The 20,792-nt window shown below is 41.4% G+C and overlaps 1 protein-coding gene and 1 long non-coding RNA gene across 2 annotated transcripts in view; one reads left to right on the plus strand and one right to left on the minus strand.

Annotated features, from left to right (window-relative positions):
* Positions 1-20,792, minus strand: part of OSBPL5 (oxysterol binding protein like 5) — a 132,965-nt gene that overhangs the window by 6,269 nt on the left and 105,904 nt on the right. The window contains 10 exon segments of the mRNA XM_040558620.1: positions 1,680-1,816; positions 4,640-4,729; positions 6,728-6,825; positions 8,114-8,212; positions 9,183-9,279; positions 10,322-10,420; positions 11,035-11,116; positions 12,523-12,705; positions 15,725-15,840; positions 15,842-15,947. Of these exon segments, the coding sequence (XP_040414554.1) occupies positions 1,680-1,816; positions 4,640-4,729; positions 6,728-6,825; positions 8,114-8,212; positions 9,183-9,279; positions 10,322-10,420; positions 11,035-11,116; positions 12,523-12,705; positions 15,725-15,840; positions 15,842-15,947 (1,107 nt within the window).
* On the plus strand, positions 1,823-20,780 carry LOC121070866. The gene is made up of 3 exons (XR_005820271.1): positions 1,823-3,081; positions 9,480-9,484; positions 20,767-20,780. It is a non-coding gene; the product is annotated as an uncharacterized LOC121070866 (long non-coding RNA).

Raw genomic sequence — 20,792 nt, forward strand, 5'->3', positions numbered from 1 at the left:
GCAGAAGAACACTTTCCTGTCCTTTTTGGCATATTACTCCCATGTTCTTGTATATGAATCTTTTCTCCCAGAAATAAAGGAAAGAAACTCACTTCAAACTCAAAGTGACGGTGGGGGAGGGAGAAGTGGAAATAACAGTTTGAGGAAATAACACGGTGGCACAAAGTCAGTTCTAAGGAATGTGGTGTGTAAAGAGCGAATCCTCAAACTGAAGAACTTCAGAGGGACACAAACAAAATCACTTGACATGGGCAAATTACTCCATCAAGACTTGTATGTGTCAGACAATGAGACCCACCATGGTGAGCTGCATAATGGTAAAGCTTCAGAGACTCTCCAGTGTATGTGAAAATAGGTGATTTTCAGCACTGCAGGAAAGACTGCAATTCAGGCAGAACATAGCCTCAATTAGATGGTAATTTATTCACAGAAATGCCAGCAAAATAAGGAGCTCAGTGGAATGTCTGTTAGGGATCTTCAAAATTTTCCCTTCTGCCTCCTTTCCCTGGATTATTAATTTCACTGTTAATTTCTGCTGTAGCAAAGGGAGTCAGCTCTGGCTGTACCCTGGTAAGCAGAGAAATGGAGATTCTTTGTCTCCAAGACTAAGATTTCTCTTCTCTTTTAAAAGAATCTTCGTCAGAAGTTTAATAGAAAAACATGCTCTGGTCTCTTCTGCAACAATGGCAATTGCACCAGTGTAAGTTACAAACACAGACTTTATTGCCACTGCTGTCCAGATGAAGCTAAATGCTCATGTGGGTTTATTTTCATTCATTTCCCTTCTCTACCACAAAAAGGGGAATCTTCTTAGTGTGATGTGATGCAACACATAAATTAGATGTCCACAGGCAGGTGGCCAATCTACTGCAGAGGGAGGCAGCAAACTGCATGTGCTGCCTTGGGATATTAGCTGTTTTTGGCTAACCGTGTTGGTGAGATGCAGAAGTAGATGGTTTGAAAGAAGTGCCACATGATGTTGTTGCTCAAGGTGTTCTTGCTCAAGAACTAGCTCGGGAATGCTCTGCAACCCCCTGCATCAGGTAGTCATTCCTTCCATTTCCTACGTGAAGTGCCAAGACTGTACTCTCAGGTAATGTAGACTACCCTAAAAATTCTGGTGCAGACTTTATTTGAGATCTCAGCTGAGATTATGAGGCACAGTTAAACATCTCTTTAATTGCGTTCTCATAAAATTCTGTTATGTGGTTCAAAGCACTGCTCTGCTCATGCCAGGACTTTCCACATGATTCCTCCAACTAGTTTAAGAGCCTGTGGTTGAAACAACCTTTCTTAACAAGACATCTGACCTCACATTGACATCTTGCCCTTCCACAGAATGTTCCAGCAGTTTTAAGAGACTCTATTCATGTTCTCTGGACTCCAGGGAGAGTTGTTATTTTAGCAGATATTTATTATTTTTATTTATATAATAATTAATTTATATATTTATATTAGATATTTATTATTTTAGCCTCCATCATTTCTTGGCCCAGCTTCCTGGTTATTTCAGAGCTATACTTCACAGAAATACTCCAAAGTTAATAGAGTGGAACAAAACAGCTAAATGGATGGTAATACACGCAGGCAAGGCCTTTCCAGAATCGTGCTGAGCCTTCACAGTCCTTGCTCAGTTCCAGTGGAGGAAGGAGGAGTGAGACATTTCCAGAGCTCCTTACCTTTCTGACTCAAAGTCCGTCTGCTCCTCAAATAACACAATATGGCGCTTCAGTCTCTGCCTTCGTACTTCACTAGTTGGGTTCCAGAACACTTCCACATTTCCATTTTTCAACTCATTTATATGTACTTCCCCATCCTGAGAAGAAAAACACAGTGAAATGGTTAAGGACAATCAGAAACACAAGGCAGAAAATAATCCTGACAAACGGAAGCTGAATCCGGATGATGGTCAGGATAGGGCTTGGTTAGAGGGCTTTTTTCCTCCTCTCGTCCATTAAATCTCACTCGTCATTTCCTGAAAGTTTCTAAAGTGAGTGAGGAGAGACATTCCCTAAAACACTGGCTGAATTAATCAGAGAAGAACTAGAAAGATACCAGGTTCCTTTTGTCAGGCTAGTGCCCAGACAAGGGTACCTATAAAAGCCCTAATATGTTCTCCTTTCCCCAATACTCCTCCCAGGTACCACCCAGGATATGTAAACAAGACCCCTAGCTCCTTTTCCAGTCTTTCTTCTCTTCACTTCTGAAATCTCATGCTGAGCCTACTGAAATACCATCCTTTCTAGGAAGGAAAGCTAAAGCTGAGCTCTCTTTCACATTATTTTTTCAGCTTAGTCAGCTTATTCTATTATTGCTGCTGAATTTCATTTAGCACTTCACAAAATGCCACAGGTCTTTCATCCTTATTCCTTGCCAATATACTTGGCAACCAACTATTAAACAGCACTTCTCTGATCTGAGGCTGGCCAGACAATCGTGCTGTGTCCCTGCTTTACTAAGCCTCTTTCCAGCCTTGCTCACGGACACAGCAATGCCATGGAGCCAGACTGAGTAGGTTGCAGAGCATATAGTGAACAGCACGACAGTGACTGCAAGTGGAAAGAATCAGACAACTACAGCTGCTGAACAGTGTGTGCATTGGTGCTATTCAGCTGCCTGGACATGGTAGGAGTGTCGTGCAAATCTTAGGTCACAGCTATTTGCTTAGCCCATCACTGCCTCATTTCCTTGCATCCCAGCTGCTGTATTTCTTCCCCTGCCACGGTCCCTGATGCATGTCTGTTTTTCAAAACCCCACTGCCTTCAGCTGTGTCTTCAGCTGTGAAACTCATTCAATTCCAAGGGTCTCTTGACCCTCCTCAAAGTCTACCTCAGGGAGAGGGATCATATGATTTTGTGATTCTATGATTTCCTCTGCCATTTCCTGAGGTGCCAATTCCAGGACAGATCTCAGGTCCCCAAAAGCCCCCCAGCTATGGATGGGAGGAGGCAGGCATTATCAAACTTTGCTACGTGCATCTCTAACGGACACATACAAGCCCTCAGCTGCAGCTTTGACTTTATTCAGGTGGGTTTCAGGTTCTGGGGCAGAGAATTGGCTTTTAAGCTGTGGGGGTCTCTGTCAGGAAACTGGACAGTGCTGGAAAAAAGCCTTCAGAGCTCAGGAAAGCAGGCCAATACTCTCAGCGGGGAGGGAGGAGAACAAACAATGTCCCTACTGCTGCACAGCAGCTACTCTTATTCACAGCATGCAACTCCGAACAGTGGCTTATGGAGCCACCCATTCAAAGCCATTTAACTTCTTTCATACATCATTCTAATTTTGTGCACCACACAAACAACCAGCACAAAGACCAAGGGAGGAACAAATTATTTTCATGCTGATAAAACCCAAACATAGAAGGCTGGAAGCTGAGCAGCATGAAGCCCTGTGGCTCAGCACCCCAGGGTAGCTGCTCGATTACACGCTCTCGCGGATGGCGTTCGCAGGACCCACCGCAGACAATGCACTCCACAATCCAGCACAACTCACAGTTGCCAGAGCTCATCTGGCAGGAAAGGTAGCTCAGAATGGAAAAGCTACCCAAGCACAGGAAGCAAATGTCCTTGTGCACATCCAGAATGGGCAAAACTCCCTGATTTCAAAGTGGTCATTAGCTTTTTATGTAAAAAGAGAGATTGCCTGGGGGAAGGTGTCCAGCTGTGATTCTCTAAGACTGCTCGACCAAAGGCTACACTGTGGTTAGGACCTCTGTAAAAAAGGCTTTATCCAGGCATGTTTCACCTGACCTGCTTTCAATACTTACTTCAGGGTGAGACAAATCTCATCTCAGAAGCAACAATTTCTAAGGACTGAAAAGGGACCACAGGTCAACTGTAATGAAAATACGGACATATAAATGTAGCTGAGATAAATACATAAGAATCCAGCTCAAAGCAAGGTTTCACCACTTTTGCCTCAGTTACCAGGAGTTCCCAACTAAAGCTCTAGTCTGCATCCTTCACTGTGCAACTTTATTCCTGCTGGACTCCGGCTTAAAGATGCCTTTGAGTGATGCACTTACAGAGGTTAAGCATGCAAAAGTGCTGGCTGGTCTGTGTTTTGAGCTGTCCATACAGACAGACCCTCACAGAATCTGTGTCTTTGTCCTTCATCTTATCAGCAGAGGAATAAGAGTCTTCTACCATAAAGATTTGCTGTGAAAATAACAAACTTAAAACCCCATGCCCTTCCCTGGCACTGTTGTTGCTAGAGAAGTCCTGAACGCAAGGCAGAAAGAAGCCTCATGATTTTCACAATCACTCTAAGGCCAACAATCTGCCTTCTCTTGTTGACTGCCATCGGGGCCTGTCCTAAGCCTGGAACCCTAAATACAGAGCCACTGGTTTCAATGGAAATGCTCCTCACTGGTCCCAGCTTTGGCTCAGGCTCTGGAAGTGCAAGTGTTACCCGCACTGCAGGTGGATGGGACTGTGTAAGCATACGTGACCTTGAGAGGTGTGCCCTGGAAAGCTCTAACATGCCCGCGCTCTCGGGGATGACGCAAGGAGGCAGGACGCGCTGGCCCTCCACCACCTCTACTCCAAGGCAGGGAGCCTGCCAAGGGCTGCCAATCCTCCCACACACCCCGCTGCCCCTACACTTAAACTGTCAGCAACTGCTATTATCGTAAGTTACCCAGTGTCCATCGAGACTTGCTAACACTTCTTCTCCTGATTTAATCTTCCCAGAGATTTGATTAATGCTTGTGCTGCCTCCGAAGAAGGGCTGTCAGGGGAGAAAAGAAATAGAAAATATAATCAGCCTAGTGAGAACTGGAAGGGAGCCAAAGACAGTGGTGCACCAGGGTGGAAGGAAAAGTGCAACCTGGGGAAAAGAAGAATGAATTCTAACATGGATTTTGACTATCTAGCATTGCACACTTCTCCTTTTGTCCTTTTGTTTGCAAAACTGAAAGCACTGTAGGAGCTGCAGAAGAGAGGTAAGCCTTCTGGTACTTTAATATTCAGCAGTGCAAGGCCTCACTTTCATTGCAGATTAGTTTATTGTTAACTAGTTATCAGGATAAATGAACACAGGCGAGTTTTTCCCATCATCCAGAATTGCATTACAGTTTGCACCATTTTACCTGCAGCCTTGTCCAAAGAAAGGCAGCAGCAGTAATGTAGTTGGTGACTTTTCCTGCTTATGGGACAGCAACAGCAGTGTGGCACTGCTTACGGCTGCATCTGTGTAAAGTCTCCAGTGTGAAGAAGCTATTGTCAGCAGCAAACAAAAAAAGAAAAAAGGGTATTTCCAGAGTCAAGGAAAAGATTCTCAGAACAATGGAAAATTCCCCTCACCTTCTGCCTGCCAAACACAGGAAACAGTGATCGTGTGACTAGGTCTTCCAATTCCTACCACACAATATTTCTTCAGACATTTTAGCTGCTGCTTTCAATAATGTTGTGAAAATGAATTATTATTTTTTTAATAACAAAATACAATCAAATCTATGGCAAACACCACGGAAAAAGAAATCACAAGCATTTCAAGAACCAATGTACACAATCCAGTAGAGTATGGGTATATATCCAAGTTAATACCAAAACTATGGGGTTTGTTCAAATGCTCACAATTCTAACGAAAATGGTGGATAATAAATACTCGAAGCAGAGCATGTAATTAAGATACAGGGACCTCTCTGCATTATGTCTGCACTAAGCATCTTATTTTCAATCCAGAAAATAATGGTTTGCATTTTAAGTGCTGAAGTTGCTTGTAGATTTGAGATGACACTGACTAAATACTCCATCAGCCTCAGTACTGTATGGGAACTATGGGAAGTACAGGCTGTAAAGACAAGGACACGGGGAAACAGCTTACTTTGTAAAGGCAAATAAAGACAGAAAAATTTTATTGCTCTCAGAAAAACGTGGTCTGCAAAAGACTCCCCTACGTCCCATAATTTCTCACATTTATGTCAGCTAATGCTGCAACTATAAAATCCTCCAAGCTCTCAGTTTGCCATGTTTCATTTTATGCACAGGCAAGAATTTTTTGGAACAGAAGAGGAACGGATGCTCCTTAAAAAGCAAGTTAGCTGTCCAGGAAAAGATACAGGTCATAATTTTCTCTCCCAAGTTTTAACATGGCTGAATGAATGTCTAAAGACATCTCTGTTTTATCTGCACACCTTAAGTTGGCATTACCAAGGTTTTCTATCGGAGAAAACTGCTATGTGAACAAGTCAGTACAAGGCAATGACAGTGCAGGTCTTGAGCATGATAGCCACTCCAAATCAGATGGCTGAAAATGGGCTGTTAACCTACCATCGAGGCAAGGTCCTGTAGTCTTAAGAAACACAAGGTGCAGTTCATTTTAACACCTGCTAGGTATGGGTATGTATGTGAGAGTTAACTGGAGAGCAACCTTGAAGATTCACATCACGACTTGTCTTGAAGTACTCTGCACACCTCATTGTACTTTGCAAGCAACAATAATGTTACCTTCTGAAACAGAAGCCACGTTGTCATTGCCAGAATTTCAGAAGAGAGTCTGGCCAGCAGCCAGCTGGCAGTGAACAAGCTCTGTGTAACTCAGGCTTAGGAGTTGGGTTCTGTCAAATTGCACCAGGCAAGACTGACTGTGGGATGATGCCTCCTCTGGAGTTAGGCCACCCCAGGGTGGGGGTACAGAAATAATGTGGTGTATATGCCCATGTCTTGTCTGGTGTACAGGGGTAGGCCTGCGATCCATTCAAAAGGGAAGTATGATGTCTCTTACCTTTAGCTTGAATTCCAGTTCTGCCCTGTGGTTTGTTTTCTCACAGTCAATGGTAACTTTCCCTCCAAGCTCCATTGTCATGGTACCATATAAAATTCCTGAAAGGGGAAAAAAACAAGAGAACTAAGAGAGGCCCTAGTTGAAGTGCTTTTTTTCTGAACTCAAATTAGTCCCACTGATATGCTGTGAAATCTGCTACTTGGCTTAACATTTTGAGAAGACGGAAACCAAAGTTTCCAGCACATGTGTGTTTACTCTAAGCATGAAAAATCCTCCTGAGTCTGTATTCCTCATACACTACACCAGCTGAGCAACAGCTTGACTCACGGGTACTGATAGAACATATGAAGCAAACTGAAATTGAGACAGCACAAATTGAAAAGGGTTGTGCCCAGTAATTTCATTTATGCTAGTGCTTGAACAGACCTAGCTGCCTCTCACAGGGTGGATGGGGCAGAGAGGAGCTGTAATAGGATTCAGCAGAATCTGGGGGACTAGCAATTGTGTTGGGAACTCCTTTTTACACTTGCTTACCGTTTTCTGGAAAGGTCATTTGCAGAAAAAAACGACTCAACAACAGAAAGATTTACACACAGGAAAAGTTCACAGAGAGTATGATTTACAGAAGTTACTGGTTCAGGTAGCTAGACCTCCCATAAAGATTAACTTATAGGTCAACGTGCCAAAATGAAAAATATGCAAAAAGCAAAATGGGATCAAACTGTTGCAGGAGTGATTTTATTACTTTGGTTCCAATGCCACCAAGGCTTAGCTTTCTAAGGAGAAATGCAGTTACTGCAGTGAATCAACTGGCAGCCATCCCAGGGGCTTCAGTGCACACCCAGATCAACAGAGCTGTGCCAATATTGTACCCACACACAACAGCAAGCACCAGCCTCACGGAGGCAGCTGGTACACTGAGGAATATCACAGTTTCATTAACAAAGAAATCGGAAGTCAAGTCAGGAATTTTTCATCCTTTATTCTTAAAAAGTCAGAAAACATATTAAACAATTTTTGTCATTAGAAGAACTTTACATCCTCAGAAGCTCATGAACTCTTACTCTTTCCATCTTCATTCTACCTGCAGTGCATATATGGAGTATTTTTAGTTTCTATGTAGTGCTAGAACTAACTTAGTGTGGGCCTAATTCAGCACTAACTCAGCTCTGTACAAACAAAGCAAAAATACTTCAGTTAGTATTACTGCTCCTCTACTGACTCCTATGACTCACATACAGAACAGATGCTTCCTGGAAATGCCAGTCCCTGCAGTTTGAGGTGTTTGAGTGGAAAGAAGAGCCAGTGCAACGTTAAGTCAGTAAGATTAAATTATTACTACATTATTCTTTCTGTTTGCTTCCTATGCGAACAGTCATATCTTACCTTTACAGTGGGCATATGGCATAGTAATGATATAATCTTCCCCCCTGTTTAGAAACATAAGCTTTGCCTTCCCATCCAACAATGCAGAAAGTGAGTTACCTGAAATTTAAAGGAACAAATACATGTATATTAAAATGCTCATTATGCATGGTCACTCATCTTATCCTACTTTAGAAAAACATTTACGTTTAAATGTAGGACACTAATGAAAGAAGAGATATGAAACAGCAATAATTCAGGACCTGGCAAATCATTACCGCTGAAGGCAAGCAGTTCTAACAAACTCTGCTGCATGACTTTCATTTGCTCTGGCATTCAGCCCCTGTTACAGAAAGGGCAGTAGATTAAGTAAGCCATTAGTGGGATGCACTAATGAAAGCAGTTCCAATGCTTTAGAGCTTTTCCAGGTGTTTCTGTTCTCGCAACTTCTCTAATTGTGTAGGATCCCAAATAACAAATTAATTTGCCAGAAAGACAGAAATGACAAGTGTTTCAACAGATACAGCTACAAGAAGACAGTACTTAAGAGGTGTCTGACTAACAGAAAAAGAATTTTAAACAGCAACATTGTTTCAGAGCCTGTCATTCTGCTGTCCTTCTGGAGGACATCAAGGTTAAAAGATCTGAAGCCACTTTGAAGCTCTAGGTTTCAACTCTTAGAAATCTATGAGCTAAATAAATCAAGCAGTTACATTTATATGGAGACTGTTGCAGAAGTCATCTGGATAATCAGATAGCTATAAAATGCCTCATCTGTGAGCATATGGAAAATATCTTGACAACTAATTGTCCACACATCCTCATAAACCTTCACTTTCTGAAAACCAGGTTTTTAAAGGGCTCAAGATTTCTGATTATTATTAATTTTAAGCAAACATTAGTGTCATCTCCCACTGAAATGGTGAAAATGGGGAAAACCCAGGAGAGCCCAGACAAGGGATTAAGGCATCCTGGTGGTAGATGCTCTAAGCATTTTTTTGTTCTTAACCCTGAGCACACTGAGGAGTGACTGAAAAACAAAAATGATTTCACAATGTTACATGGAAGGTGCCTAGTCTTAATGTCTTACCATAAAACTTGGACCTAGCAAGAATGCTTCCAGTAATGCAAAATCCATCCTTCCTATTGCTGACGTGAAAAGCTGACACTGGTGGATGATGAGAGACCTAGAGAAAAAACAAACAAACAAAAAAAACCATACAGAGACATTTACAGCAGTCTTTACAAGTTAAGCAGCATGAAGGATGAAACACAGCATCCTTATGAGGTTGTGCACAGGCCATCCGGAAGGTGCAAAACAGAGGCCACAAAACGGAACAGAGTCCTCTAAGCCCCATTCATACCATTAATCTCAATGTTAAAGAAGGCAACGTTAAATATTAGAGACAGAGTTCCTGTATAACCCTTCTATAACAGGCCACATTTTCTTTTCCTTGTGCACTTGTGCATCTGTGCACTTGAGATCATTTTACGGCTACGTGTACACATGCCAGATCTTTAACACAATAAATGACAGTGTTGAACTTTTGGGCAGCATCTGAATAACCTCCATAAAATGGATGTAGTTGCTGAAATAAAGTAAAACAAAAGAAAAAATTTTTAAAATAAATTCTTTGCTTAAATGTGGAAAAAAAAAAAAATGTATGGGAAATAAGGAGTCCCTGTACCAAAGTCCATGTGGTCCTCAGATTCCTTTATTAACTGTAAATCTCAAACTAAATTTTGTCAGGCCAGTTTGCTTGTGAGCTCTGCCTGTCATTTATCCCCAAAGATATGGAAATAGACCTTCAATTTACTTTGATTAAGATCATTATGGAATGTTTAGAAATAAAGGAAGGCAGGATTTAATTATCTGTTTTATGCCCCCTTTGACAGAGGCAACACAAACCACAACAACATTCTCTTAAAAAAAAAACAAACAAAACAAAAAACAAACAAAACAAAAAACAGGAAAGCAGGTTTCTGTGGCAAAGGTCTTCACTGAAGAGATTAATGTTATATATGGGACACCTGCCAAAGCTCAAGGTAATCTTGGTAAATCTAAAGAGAAAAAAGATCAGCAGCTAGTTTTTTCCATGCCCCCACTCTGATGTTTAAACAAAACTTCAAGTTACTCTCACAGGGTGACATAAGGAGCATGTTCCTGTGCAGGGAGGTGTAAATGGGCTGCTGCTTGCAGCACTTGAACATCCAAATAACGTGACTTACCTGTTCTGCTATGTAAAATGTGTGACTGTTCGTCTGAGGGTGAAACCAACAGCAGCGAAATGTCTCTCCAAGAATAGGGTTGTATGGCTTTTTTATTCCCTGAAAAAAAGAAAGCAACCAAAACCTGCTACAAATCTGCAAGTCAACTTTACAGACACGGCCACAAAACAATGTAGTAATTTTCTTCCTTATGTTAGATCAACTCAACTACAAGAATCAAAGCCCAAGAACTGGTTACATATATCCTCCTGCTCTAATCTCTTCACCCAAGCCATGGATTCATCTGCAATTCAGCCAGCTTAATCTGTGATACTGCCCAATCAAAGCTGTACAAGATGGTCATACTTTATTATTTCTGTTACTGTATGCAGCAGGTACACACTTCTGTGGAAACATGACACTAAAATACTGAAAAGATAAAGAAGAGACCTGCTTTCAGCGAGGTAAAACCCCTGCATCCAAGGACTTACTAATTATTGATAACAACTTTTGTCTTCTAAATGTCCAGTGCAAAAGCTCTTAGGTTAACCAACACTATTTGGCACCCGATATTCACTCCCAAACCAAATACAACTTCGGTTTTGAAAATAATTGTCACAATATTCTGAACAACAGAAGAGGTAAACTGTTAAAGGAAAGGCAGTAAAGAAATACACAACCACAGCAGAAGTTTCCAATGTCCATTGGAACCCCAACCACAAGCATTCTCTTACCTTTGGCTTCTTGTAGAAGCCGGACAGATACCACCTCAAAACCTGCTTAATTCGACTGTATGGATCGTCTTCAAGAACAGCCCTGCAGGACAGAACATAAAATGTTTTCTCACGTGCTCTTTATACTGTTTACACATCATATTCATTTTATACCAGTACAATGATCTTAACTTTAACAGTATTTTCCCCAGTACTAAAGGGATGTAATTTCTGTACTGCTGCCAGTGAAAAAGGTGTCTGCCAGCAGTGACTGGTTTTTAGTAATGTACATTGTAAAACACACACATAAACGCTTAAAAAGTGACCTAATTCCTGCAAAAAGCCTAATAAAGTCTCTGGAGTGTATAAGGTTTGATTGGATATACCTCCAAGTATGTTAATGTGGGACTGACACTAGTTACTGCTAATAGTACAGTGTAAGTAGTAAAAATAACAATATTAATCCCACCAAAATCAAAAACAATTCTATTTTTCTCTCCTTTTCTTTGTTTTCACCTTCCTTAAAAGATCTTTAAAGCTGCTGTGCTGCATGGCCTTTTTCAGTCCTTTGAGATTTCATACAATAATTTAGGTTTGAAGGGGCTTCTCAGGACTGTCTCATCCAACCTTCCTCCGCTCAAAGATGATGTGGGAAGTAAACATAGAGTTCCTGGCATTTCCAACCATTTAGTCAGATTTGAAAATCCACCTGCTTATGTTCTTGCAAAAATCCATTTAGAAGGAGCAACCACACCACAAAGAGGCTTATTAAAGAAGAACTTCAAACCCCTTAAAGCTTTTTTCACATCTCAGTACTGAGGAGAACCATTTCTTTAACAGATTTCAAACATACCACAAACTAAACTTAAAAATACCACAACTCTAAAATTATCCAGAGGCAGCGGAATAAACTTGAGTAACTAGTGCTGATATTTGAATAATGCACACACTGGTTTTAAAATACACCAAACATATCTCATTGAGAAAGATGGTCCTATTTGCAAGCAGAACATTTTCTATTTTCTACTGTGGTGCTCCCTGCAGGTCTCTCTGCTCAACTGTGTTAAAAGGTGTTTTTAAATAATCATCCAAAATAATTATGCTGCTTTTGGGACAGAAGAGCTTGCTGATTCCACTGTTCGCTCTCTGTCCTATACTCCTTTGTACATAAGTACACCAGAAGGTGGCACAACTCTGTTCTGAGCTGCTCAAAGGAATGAACCAAATCCTCATCAGTTCCAGCCTGTGCTGGAAAGGACGTGTGTGTGCAAAGGCAGCTTGTCTGGAGCTTAACTGTTTTCCCTGCTTCCTTGCCCTTCAGGGGCAGCAGTTCATCTGACAAGGTCCCTGCAGCTGGAGCCTGGATTGATTTACATTGAATCCCAGTGACCTGAGTGTTATTTGGGAGCCTTTTGAGCACACCTCAGCCAGCAGCAGGCTCGTGCTTTAACATGTTTTCACACTAATAAGAGATGTGCCCATGTCAGGCATGCTCTGTATGCTGCTTACTGGGAGAGCAGGTCGGCATGATAGTAGTAATCAGAGAGCTTGTTCAGGAATGAACGTGGTTCCAGGATGAAGGTGGGCAGCACCACCCGTGACAGGTCCATGCCGGGTCGCAGCTGCTTCAGCAGGATCCACATCAGGCTCTTGTTCTCCTCAGAGACGGTTTCTGTTTGAGATGATTCACCTGTCTACAACCGGAAATACAAGAAGCATACAAGAAACTCCTCTCAGGCCCACCCTCAGCAAGTGAGAGACTGTAAGATTTACTAGTACACGCATAGAAAAAATTAGGAGATAAATGAGTAATCAACAAAGAACTGAAGCAGTCCTCCAAGTTCAAACAGGACAAACTGACAGTTAGGCACTGCAAAGGGCCCACTGTCAGGTTGTGTGCACAGACTACAGCTCCCCCAGTGCTGTGTAGCGCCCTTTGCAGCAGAGCACAGTAACGTTTAAAAAAAAACAAAAAAAAAACACCAGGCAATACATTGTGGTTTCATCTGTAACTGTGTAGCTCCTCCGTGTTCAATGGAAATACATGAGGTATAATATGGTGGAATGGGCCCTTCCAATCCACTGGAGAAAGAAAATGAAATTTTGAAACATGAATGTGTTTTAATGCAGATGTTGGTTTTCTAGACTTTGTCTAACACTCATCGTAGGCATCAGAATTTAACAATGAAAGAGAATACTTATAATTAGGCTTCCTATTGTTTTTAGGCAAGAGATTTCTATCAGAAGAAGGGCACAGTTCCATTCAGCTCCATTTCTGGAATGCATTCTGGTTCAGGAGAGGACACGTAGCATACCCCAACAGGCTTTGCAGATGGTATATATCACTAAACACTCATTTTCACCACCTGAGCATCCTCAGCACCACCCTTTTTGACTCCTAATCAGCCCTTTAGTCATCATGCACAACTTGTGAGTAGGCCTGTAGGCTGGGGAGAATTTCAGACTGAGGAACAACACAGCTCTTTTCATTTCATTGCTTTCCCCTGTACCATTTTGTGACAGTCTGATGCAATACACAGCTCGAATCTCCAAGAAGTGAAATCATTTTAAGAATGTAATACCACAGCGTCCTCTAGTGGTTACAATATGTATGGCTCTGTCAGAGCTTTCATTATTTATCTAGGTTTCAAGTGTGCATGTACTGGCACTATAAATTAATGCCATGTTGAAATTGCTGTACAAGGTGTTACTCAGAATGAGTAACTGTACAAGGGATGGATGAAGAGGGATGAAAAAGGACAGGCAGGGGGTGTGAGAGTAATTTCAGGTCGTTTCTGTTTGCATTCCCATCAAATACCTCACCCTCAATACTCCTTTTTTAAGCTAGCTATAACTAAAATATATTTAAAATAAGTTTTGTCGCTTTTGTTACCAGTCTACCTACTGAGGTGTGTTTTTTACATTCTAGGCTAACTTTTGCAGTATCAAAGTCCTTCTGACACCTGCCTCTGCCTCCATGTTCCTACTGCAAACAGGGCAAGCCATCCACACAGATGCACAAGCACATGCCTTTTTAATGCATACAGATGCACGTACATATGTGCAACACATTTCAAATGTGCTTTCAAAGCAAATTTAACAGTGATGGTTTGCATCTGTGACCTGCAAATCTGAACTGTATACAGAGGACAGAGGCATTTCAGTTTAAGAAGCAAGTTAATGTTATTAATTGGCACGTGTTTACCTGATCCATCTGAGCCCACTGCTTATAGCAAACTACATCACTGCCTACAATTTACTTTTGTTTATGTTACTGTTACCATTGGAATAAGAATTAACAGCCAGTCTCATCTATATGTCTCAGGGGACAACAGTCCCACTTTGCAGCCAACAACAGAAATCTAGTAAAACCCCTAATGGTCAAGGCTGCACGGGAACTCCTTTTGAAAGCTCACTGGAGTTACTCTGCCTGAACAAACACCTAGTTTTATTTTACATTATCCAGTATCACTCTCTACCGTGGAAATGTAGTCCTTCCTTTTTGATTTGTACTGCACTGTTTTTATTTTTATGGAAAACTGCAGAGTCTTCTTTCATTCACACAGACACCACTGCTGCCTTTTAGGTTTGATTGAACACCAAAGTATCTATCTGCTCTACTACTCTTCTAGGACAAGTTTTCAAGTGGCAAAAGGTCATTTCAGAATAAAGAGCTGAGAGAAATTAGGCTTGCCTTTGTTTTGTTGTTGCCAACATTGTTTGGTTCCTCCACTGTATTCAAAGCTCCCTGTTTGAACCCAGTCACCATTTGCTACGTGTCTGGGTGGGATTTGAGGGAGAGATGTACAAAAGGATTTTTTTTTTTAATTTTTTTGGATGCCTGTAGACAACAGTTCTGTTTCTAAGCACAATTTTTACAGCAGGGGCTTGCAACCTCACCCTGACATCTGAAATCCCAGCAACATGCATGCAGTTAAGAAACATCTTTCCAGCAAAGTGATTTTCTTTGAAGCATCAACAAGACTTCAGGCTTCCTCTTTGAAAGCATAGGCAAGGGAGTGTTCCGAGCCCTCCCGGTGCAGGAGTACAGCGCTTCTCTGCTGCTTACCCGGACTGACTCTCACCCAACAGTGGGGTGCCCCCAGTTGCTCTGCAGCTGCCTTATTCAGAGGTGTCACAGTAACATCCAGCTAACAAAGGCTCCTTACACGGAACAGAAACACATCCTTCTGCTGTTAAGTGACATGAGAAATAGCTTTCTACAAGAACTGGCCCTTAAGGAATCAAGTGGCTCAAATGCTCCATTAGGACACCCGAAAGGATGTTCCATGCATAATGAAAAAAGAAAGGATCATATTTTGTATCATGCAAGGACTGAGCATCTTAATTGACCAGGACAACATGCCCAGAATAATAATTCCCCCTCCTGCTGGCTCCACAAAGCCCTGTGCCAATGCTATGCGGCTCTTTACTGCATAACTGGTTAAAGCAATCGCTGATGCTGGACACATGCCAAAGCAAAGTAGCAGAGCTGCTGTTCATAATGCATAATTATTAGAACACATGATAATTCAACATAATTTAGCAGAAAGCTGTACATTGCTCTGTCTGTAAAACACTGGAACCCACAAAGCTGATTCTCAGCTGCCATGCATCTAAAAGGCTGGATGACGAATACTATGAACAGAGACTTTCAACAGGAACAGGCAGTGATTAAAATGTTTTTATGTGTTTTTGCTTTTTTTCCCATTACCTCCCCAAATTCTCATAGATCTGTTCAACATAAGTCGTCCCTTTCCTTCCTGGAGAAACCTCTCCATGGATTTCTGACTGATCGCTTTCGCTTTCATTTGTCTTCCGGCTGTTGCTCATGCGTTTCATTCTCCGACTCTTCCACGTTATCTCTCTCAGACTTGTCCGAAAAAGCATCATTTTCCAAGTGGTGGTGGTTCTCCAGGGCTGATTCATTCAAACTGAAACACACAGTTCATTGCTCACTTCAATTTGATTTACAGATGTAGATTACTTCAGGCCTTTTGGATAAGGTAAAAGCACCCCCAAGGACTCAAAATAGGGTTTGCAGCCCAGGAGAGCCCAAGACATTGATTTCCTGAATAGCAGGGTTTTCATCACAGAAACAGCAGACATTTTCAACCAAAATTCTCCCCTCCAAACGTCACTTTGCAAAATCTGCCATCAAGCTCCACTTACTCACCCTTACACAGAATTTCCATTGGCTCCAGATGGGAGCCCACACACCAAAGGGATACAGACCACCCACTAAGAACTGTACGCTGCGATTACAGAAGTGTGATCAGGAGAGATTTTCCCTTTACAGAAACAAATCAGAGGAATGTAGAATATGGGAAAATATGAAGTTATGCAATACATTCCCTTTTCAGTATTACTGCTACCTTATTTCAAACAGATGGCGGTCCTAAGTCAGCCCTACATTAGAAAAGGAAAATTTAAATATCAGATAGAAAACAGGATTTTCACAAAATACACACACAAACTAAGCCTGGGAATGTACTGTCCCCAAATAATGTAAGAACTCGTTCAAAGCATGCACTGGATTACAACACATAACAAGACACCCAGACTATAGCAGCATAAAAAAGCATAGAAGGAGTAGTAGATTGCATATTCAGCAATCCAGGCTTTACAGAATCAGGGGAAAGCCAAAAATTTTCTCTCAAGTAGCTGGTAGCACCTTCATTTGAAAAAGCAAATGCAGGTTGTACAACTAGGTAACAAATATGATTAGATGGGGCAGAGGTCAGCCCTGAAAAGTATTCACTAAATGTCTGTTCTTCAAGGGGAATTTACCATGGGATTCAGCTTTCCCTATTCAGACGTCTTTGCACACGTCACCTATTTCATAGCTTAGTCCAGCTCTCAGTTGCTGCACACATCTTCCTCTGAAATTTTCTTACCCAAGTCCTCATGCTAAGTGCTCCTGGCTGGAAAAATAAGGAAAAAGATTTCCAGCATTACAAGGAGTTTAGAGAATCTAAACCGGGCCCCAGATCTGGAAGAGTTTTGTTGGTGTAGTTCCCACCTCCCTCCTCAAAGCAAGTTTGCTCTTCTAAGTGCATGAGAGTGCTTTGTCAAGCTTTAAATTTATCTGTGTCAGAGCTTTTCTCAGGTCATTCTGGGCATATTCCAGTTTTGGCGATAGATTAATGCTGGAAGTTCCCATCCCTCGTTCCCTGCTCCCTGGTTTTTTGTTTCTTAGTTTAAGACAAATAGGCATTAGTAGTTAGAGACAGACTTTAAAAAATCAACCAGAAAGGATTCAGACAGAGAACTGGCATCAGCTTTTCAGAAGATCCAACTTCCAACTATGCACTTACATAAGCTCCTGATTTTTAGCACGCAAAGCAAGCCACATTGTGGTAATCACAGCTCAGTTTCCAGAGAAGCCCAGCAGGCTGAGCTCTTTTGAAAGTGTCATGTACAGCTTTTGTGCCTTTACAAAATCTTTCCTTTAACTCCATTTGCATATATATGTATGTATGCATATATGCCTGTGTGTGTATGTGTATATATATAAACTACAGGGTTTTCAGTTTTCAGTTTCACTGTAAAATAAACCTACAGTCATTAATTGGAGTCAATGACACATACACTCCAGTCCTAATAACTTGCTATTAGACATTACATATCTCCATTGTTCTAGTGCCAGGATCTCATTTCTTTGTTTTAAATAGCAACCACCAAGTGTAAAGACTGATAACCAAATACACTGGAAGCCTACAGGATAGTATACGCATGAGTTTAAGGCAATAAAGGAGAAAAAAGGTGAGAAGAGAGCTGTCAAGAGCAATTATCCCATGACTCCTCAGCACAGACACTTCCTGGATGGTAGGGCATGTATTAGTTGCTGACTGTTCAAAGATCTAATTTATTTCTTCATTTTTCAATGATCAGTTAAATATGTGAGTGTTTGTACGTGGTTGCTATGCTTTCTCACCTAGTGAAGGCTTTTCTCTATGGGTTATACACATTTCAAAGAGAAGTTCATTCTAAGACTTACAGTACACAGCTGAGAAATAGCATGTTTCTATTTCACATTTGTAAGAAGAACAGGAGTTTTGAAGTTTCACCTGCCTCACACTTGCAAGATATTTGAAGTTTCATAGCTGCAATTGACTGTCTTAGTCATTTTTACTCTAAGTTTACTCCAAAGGGGAACTAACTGATAGGAAATCCCACTCAACTGCGCATGATTACCCACCAGCCACAAACAAAGCAAGACTTAACACATCCAGAGCAGAGGAGCTGATCTGGGGAATCAAAAAGAAAACAGATGCTCCTTATTCTGAGTAACAAATCTGAGATGTTGAAGATGTTGAAGGAGCCTGTCTCTTCCATTCCTCCAAACAGAATCATCAGTAAATATGTAGAATATGCTAAAAAGAAAAAACAATCCATGAGCTTGAACTAAAACCAATGTAAAGACTTCCCAGAGGCTTCCAATGGGATTTGGACCAGGCTTGAAAAGCTAGGAAGGGAATGACTAAACGTCAACAGCAGATTTCCATTTACTCATGAACATGAATAAGTTGCAACTTTTCATGGCTAACTTACAGTTTCAGCATATTGGATCTGTCTTGTACCAGTGTTTTACTCTCTAGGGAGTTCCTGGAAATGTCAGTGACCATGACTTCTTTGGGTTTGATACTGCTCTTCTACAAAGGGCAAAGAAAACCAAAAAACTTTGGCTCTTGTCAAACAAGGAAGCAAGCCAGATTCCTGGGGTTGCTGGACATGGAAGCAACAAGAAATAAAGCTTCATATGAGGAGTGCCTAGTGCCCTAAAGCCCTCTTGTCTAAAAATCACAGATTTGCAGAGTACTTTAGCTTTTGATTCAGAAGCACACTTGCACAGTTCTCTCCCTCTCAATTTTTATATACTACTAAAGACATAGATTTCAAAATCACTGTATAATCTTGACTTCTCTCCCAGCAGGAAGGGAGCAAAGCAGCCAGCAGACAAATGCAACTTTGGCTCAAGGGAAGATTTGCCTTTGCCAACTCCCTTGGGTTTTGTTCTCCCTGTAATATCCATCATCTCCCTTTCTTTTTCTTTTTCTTTTTTTTCTTGACAGAGTAGTTTGGCTAATTTGAAGATAGAGTTAAATGTAATTAACTGGCCTCCTAACAACAGCGTGCCAATTTAATTGGTATGACTCCCTGTAGGGAAGGCATTTAATTAGAATGATTGAATCCCTGTGAGGAAGCCACTGTCAGTGACAAACCAAAAACCCTTTGCTCAGCACTTACACAGTTTTGGTTTTATATTCTCCCTTGTTTAAATGTGCTTTATACTCCAGGGACAACAGAAAGTCATTCCCTTCTCCCACAACCATCAAACTCCCCTGGGTTGTAAGCACTGGGGAAAGTCTGGGTACACATTAAAACCTGTGGTAGAACTCAGAAAGGAGAGTGAATTGTCCAGATGCTGAACCCCCAGCTTGAACCAGATTCAACAAAACTCTGAGCTTGTCAGAAAAATCTGGTTCCAATTGTGGGTACTCTGCCCTGCTGAAAACTCTGCCACGCGTACTATTACTGAGCCCCATTCAAAAAAGCATTTAATGCTGAACAACTAAGCAGTGAAACAGAGACATCATTTAAGTGTTGTTTATGTATCATATGTTAGAGAAGAAATACTTTAAATACATTTTTAAATCTATCTTCTGCACTTTCCATTTTCAGTAGCCACGGGTCTGCCTGAATGTTCTCAGTGTCACAGGCTCCATTTTAGTATTAGATTTCTATACACACATCCATTAGCTGAAGAACAAGTCCAGTGCATTCCCAGATTCATTGTCACAGTGAGCCCAGTCCTAAGAGACTCTCTTTGGAAGAAAGAAAGTAAAATATTACAGAAGAAGCCCAAGAACAACAGAAGAATTTGCTCAAGTACTAGAGCAACGTACACACCCTAGTAACACATCAGATTTCCTTCTCTTCTCCATCACTCTTCAGTAAAGTTCTTCTTCAAATCCTAGCTAAAGAACAAACAAACAGCAGGACTGGAGAATGCACACTGGGAATACCAGAGCTTTTCAGAGCAAAAGGCAGACCAAAGTTGCTGCCATCCAACTTTGGTCCCATGGGACCAGAGATACATCCACACTCTGCAGAGGACTCAGATTCCTACTGTTGTTATACTTGTAAGAGAGCCAAAGAAAACAACCCAAACGTGAGGTCCCACTGTGCTAGGCATCATCCATGCAGACTGCAAGAACTGCTACCCTAAAAACTGTCTGACCAATGGTGCATTGCCGTGAGCCCTAAAAGTCACATTCCTATCAGCAGAACTAGAAGTAGACACGACTTCTTCCAGATCCCACTCCAAGGGCCAAGTGTCTATATCAGAGGGATTTTTGAGGTTGCCTATTTAGCTACAAGCCACAGATAAAGCCTGTTTATTTTTTATGCTTATAGAGCTTTGATGTGAGTAGTTCCAAAATGCTGCAGTATTACTAGGAATATGAATAGAAAGAAGGCTATGGGGACTTTTTTCCCTTATGTAAAAATTTATCTGATGCATCAAGGAGGAAATTGGAAACCACTCAAAACCCCTGTAGAGAGAGAAAGTAATTATAAACTAAGGAAGCAGTGTGTGCACTCTGCTGACTATGATACAGTATTATTACCAAAGAGAACACATTAAAAAACAGATCAGACTCCGAGCCATATGTGCTAGCCAACAGACAGACACTGTAAGTGATTGTGTTTGCCTATCCACAGGTCTACTCCAGTGGCTAGACTCTGCAGTCTTTACTCAGGCAAGCCATTATTCA

The sequence above is a fragment of the Cygnus olor genome, chromosome 5 (assembly GCF_009769625.2).
Source record: "Cygnus olor isolate bCygOlo1 chromosome 5, bCygOlo1.pri.v2, whole genome shotgun sequence".
NCBI classification, from domain to species: Eukaryota; Metazoa; Chordata; class Aves; order Anseriformes; family Anatidae; genus Cygnus; species Cygnus olor.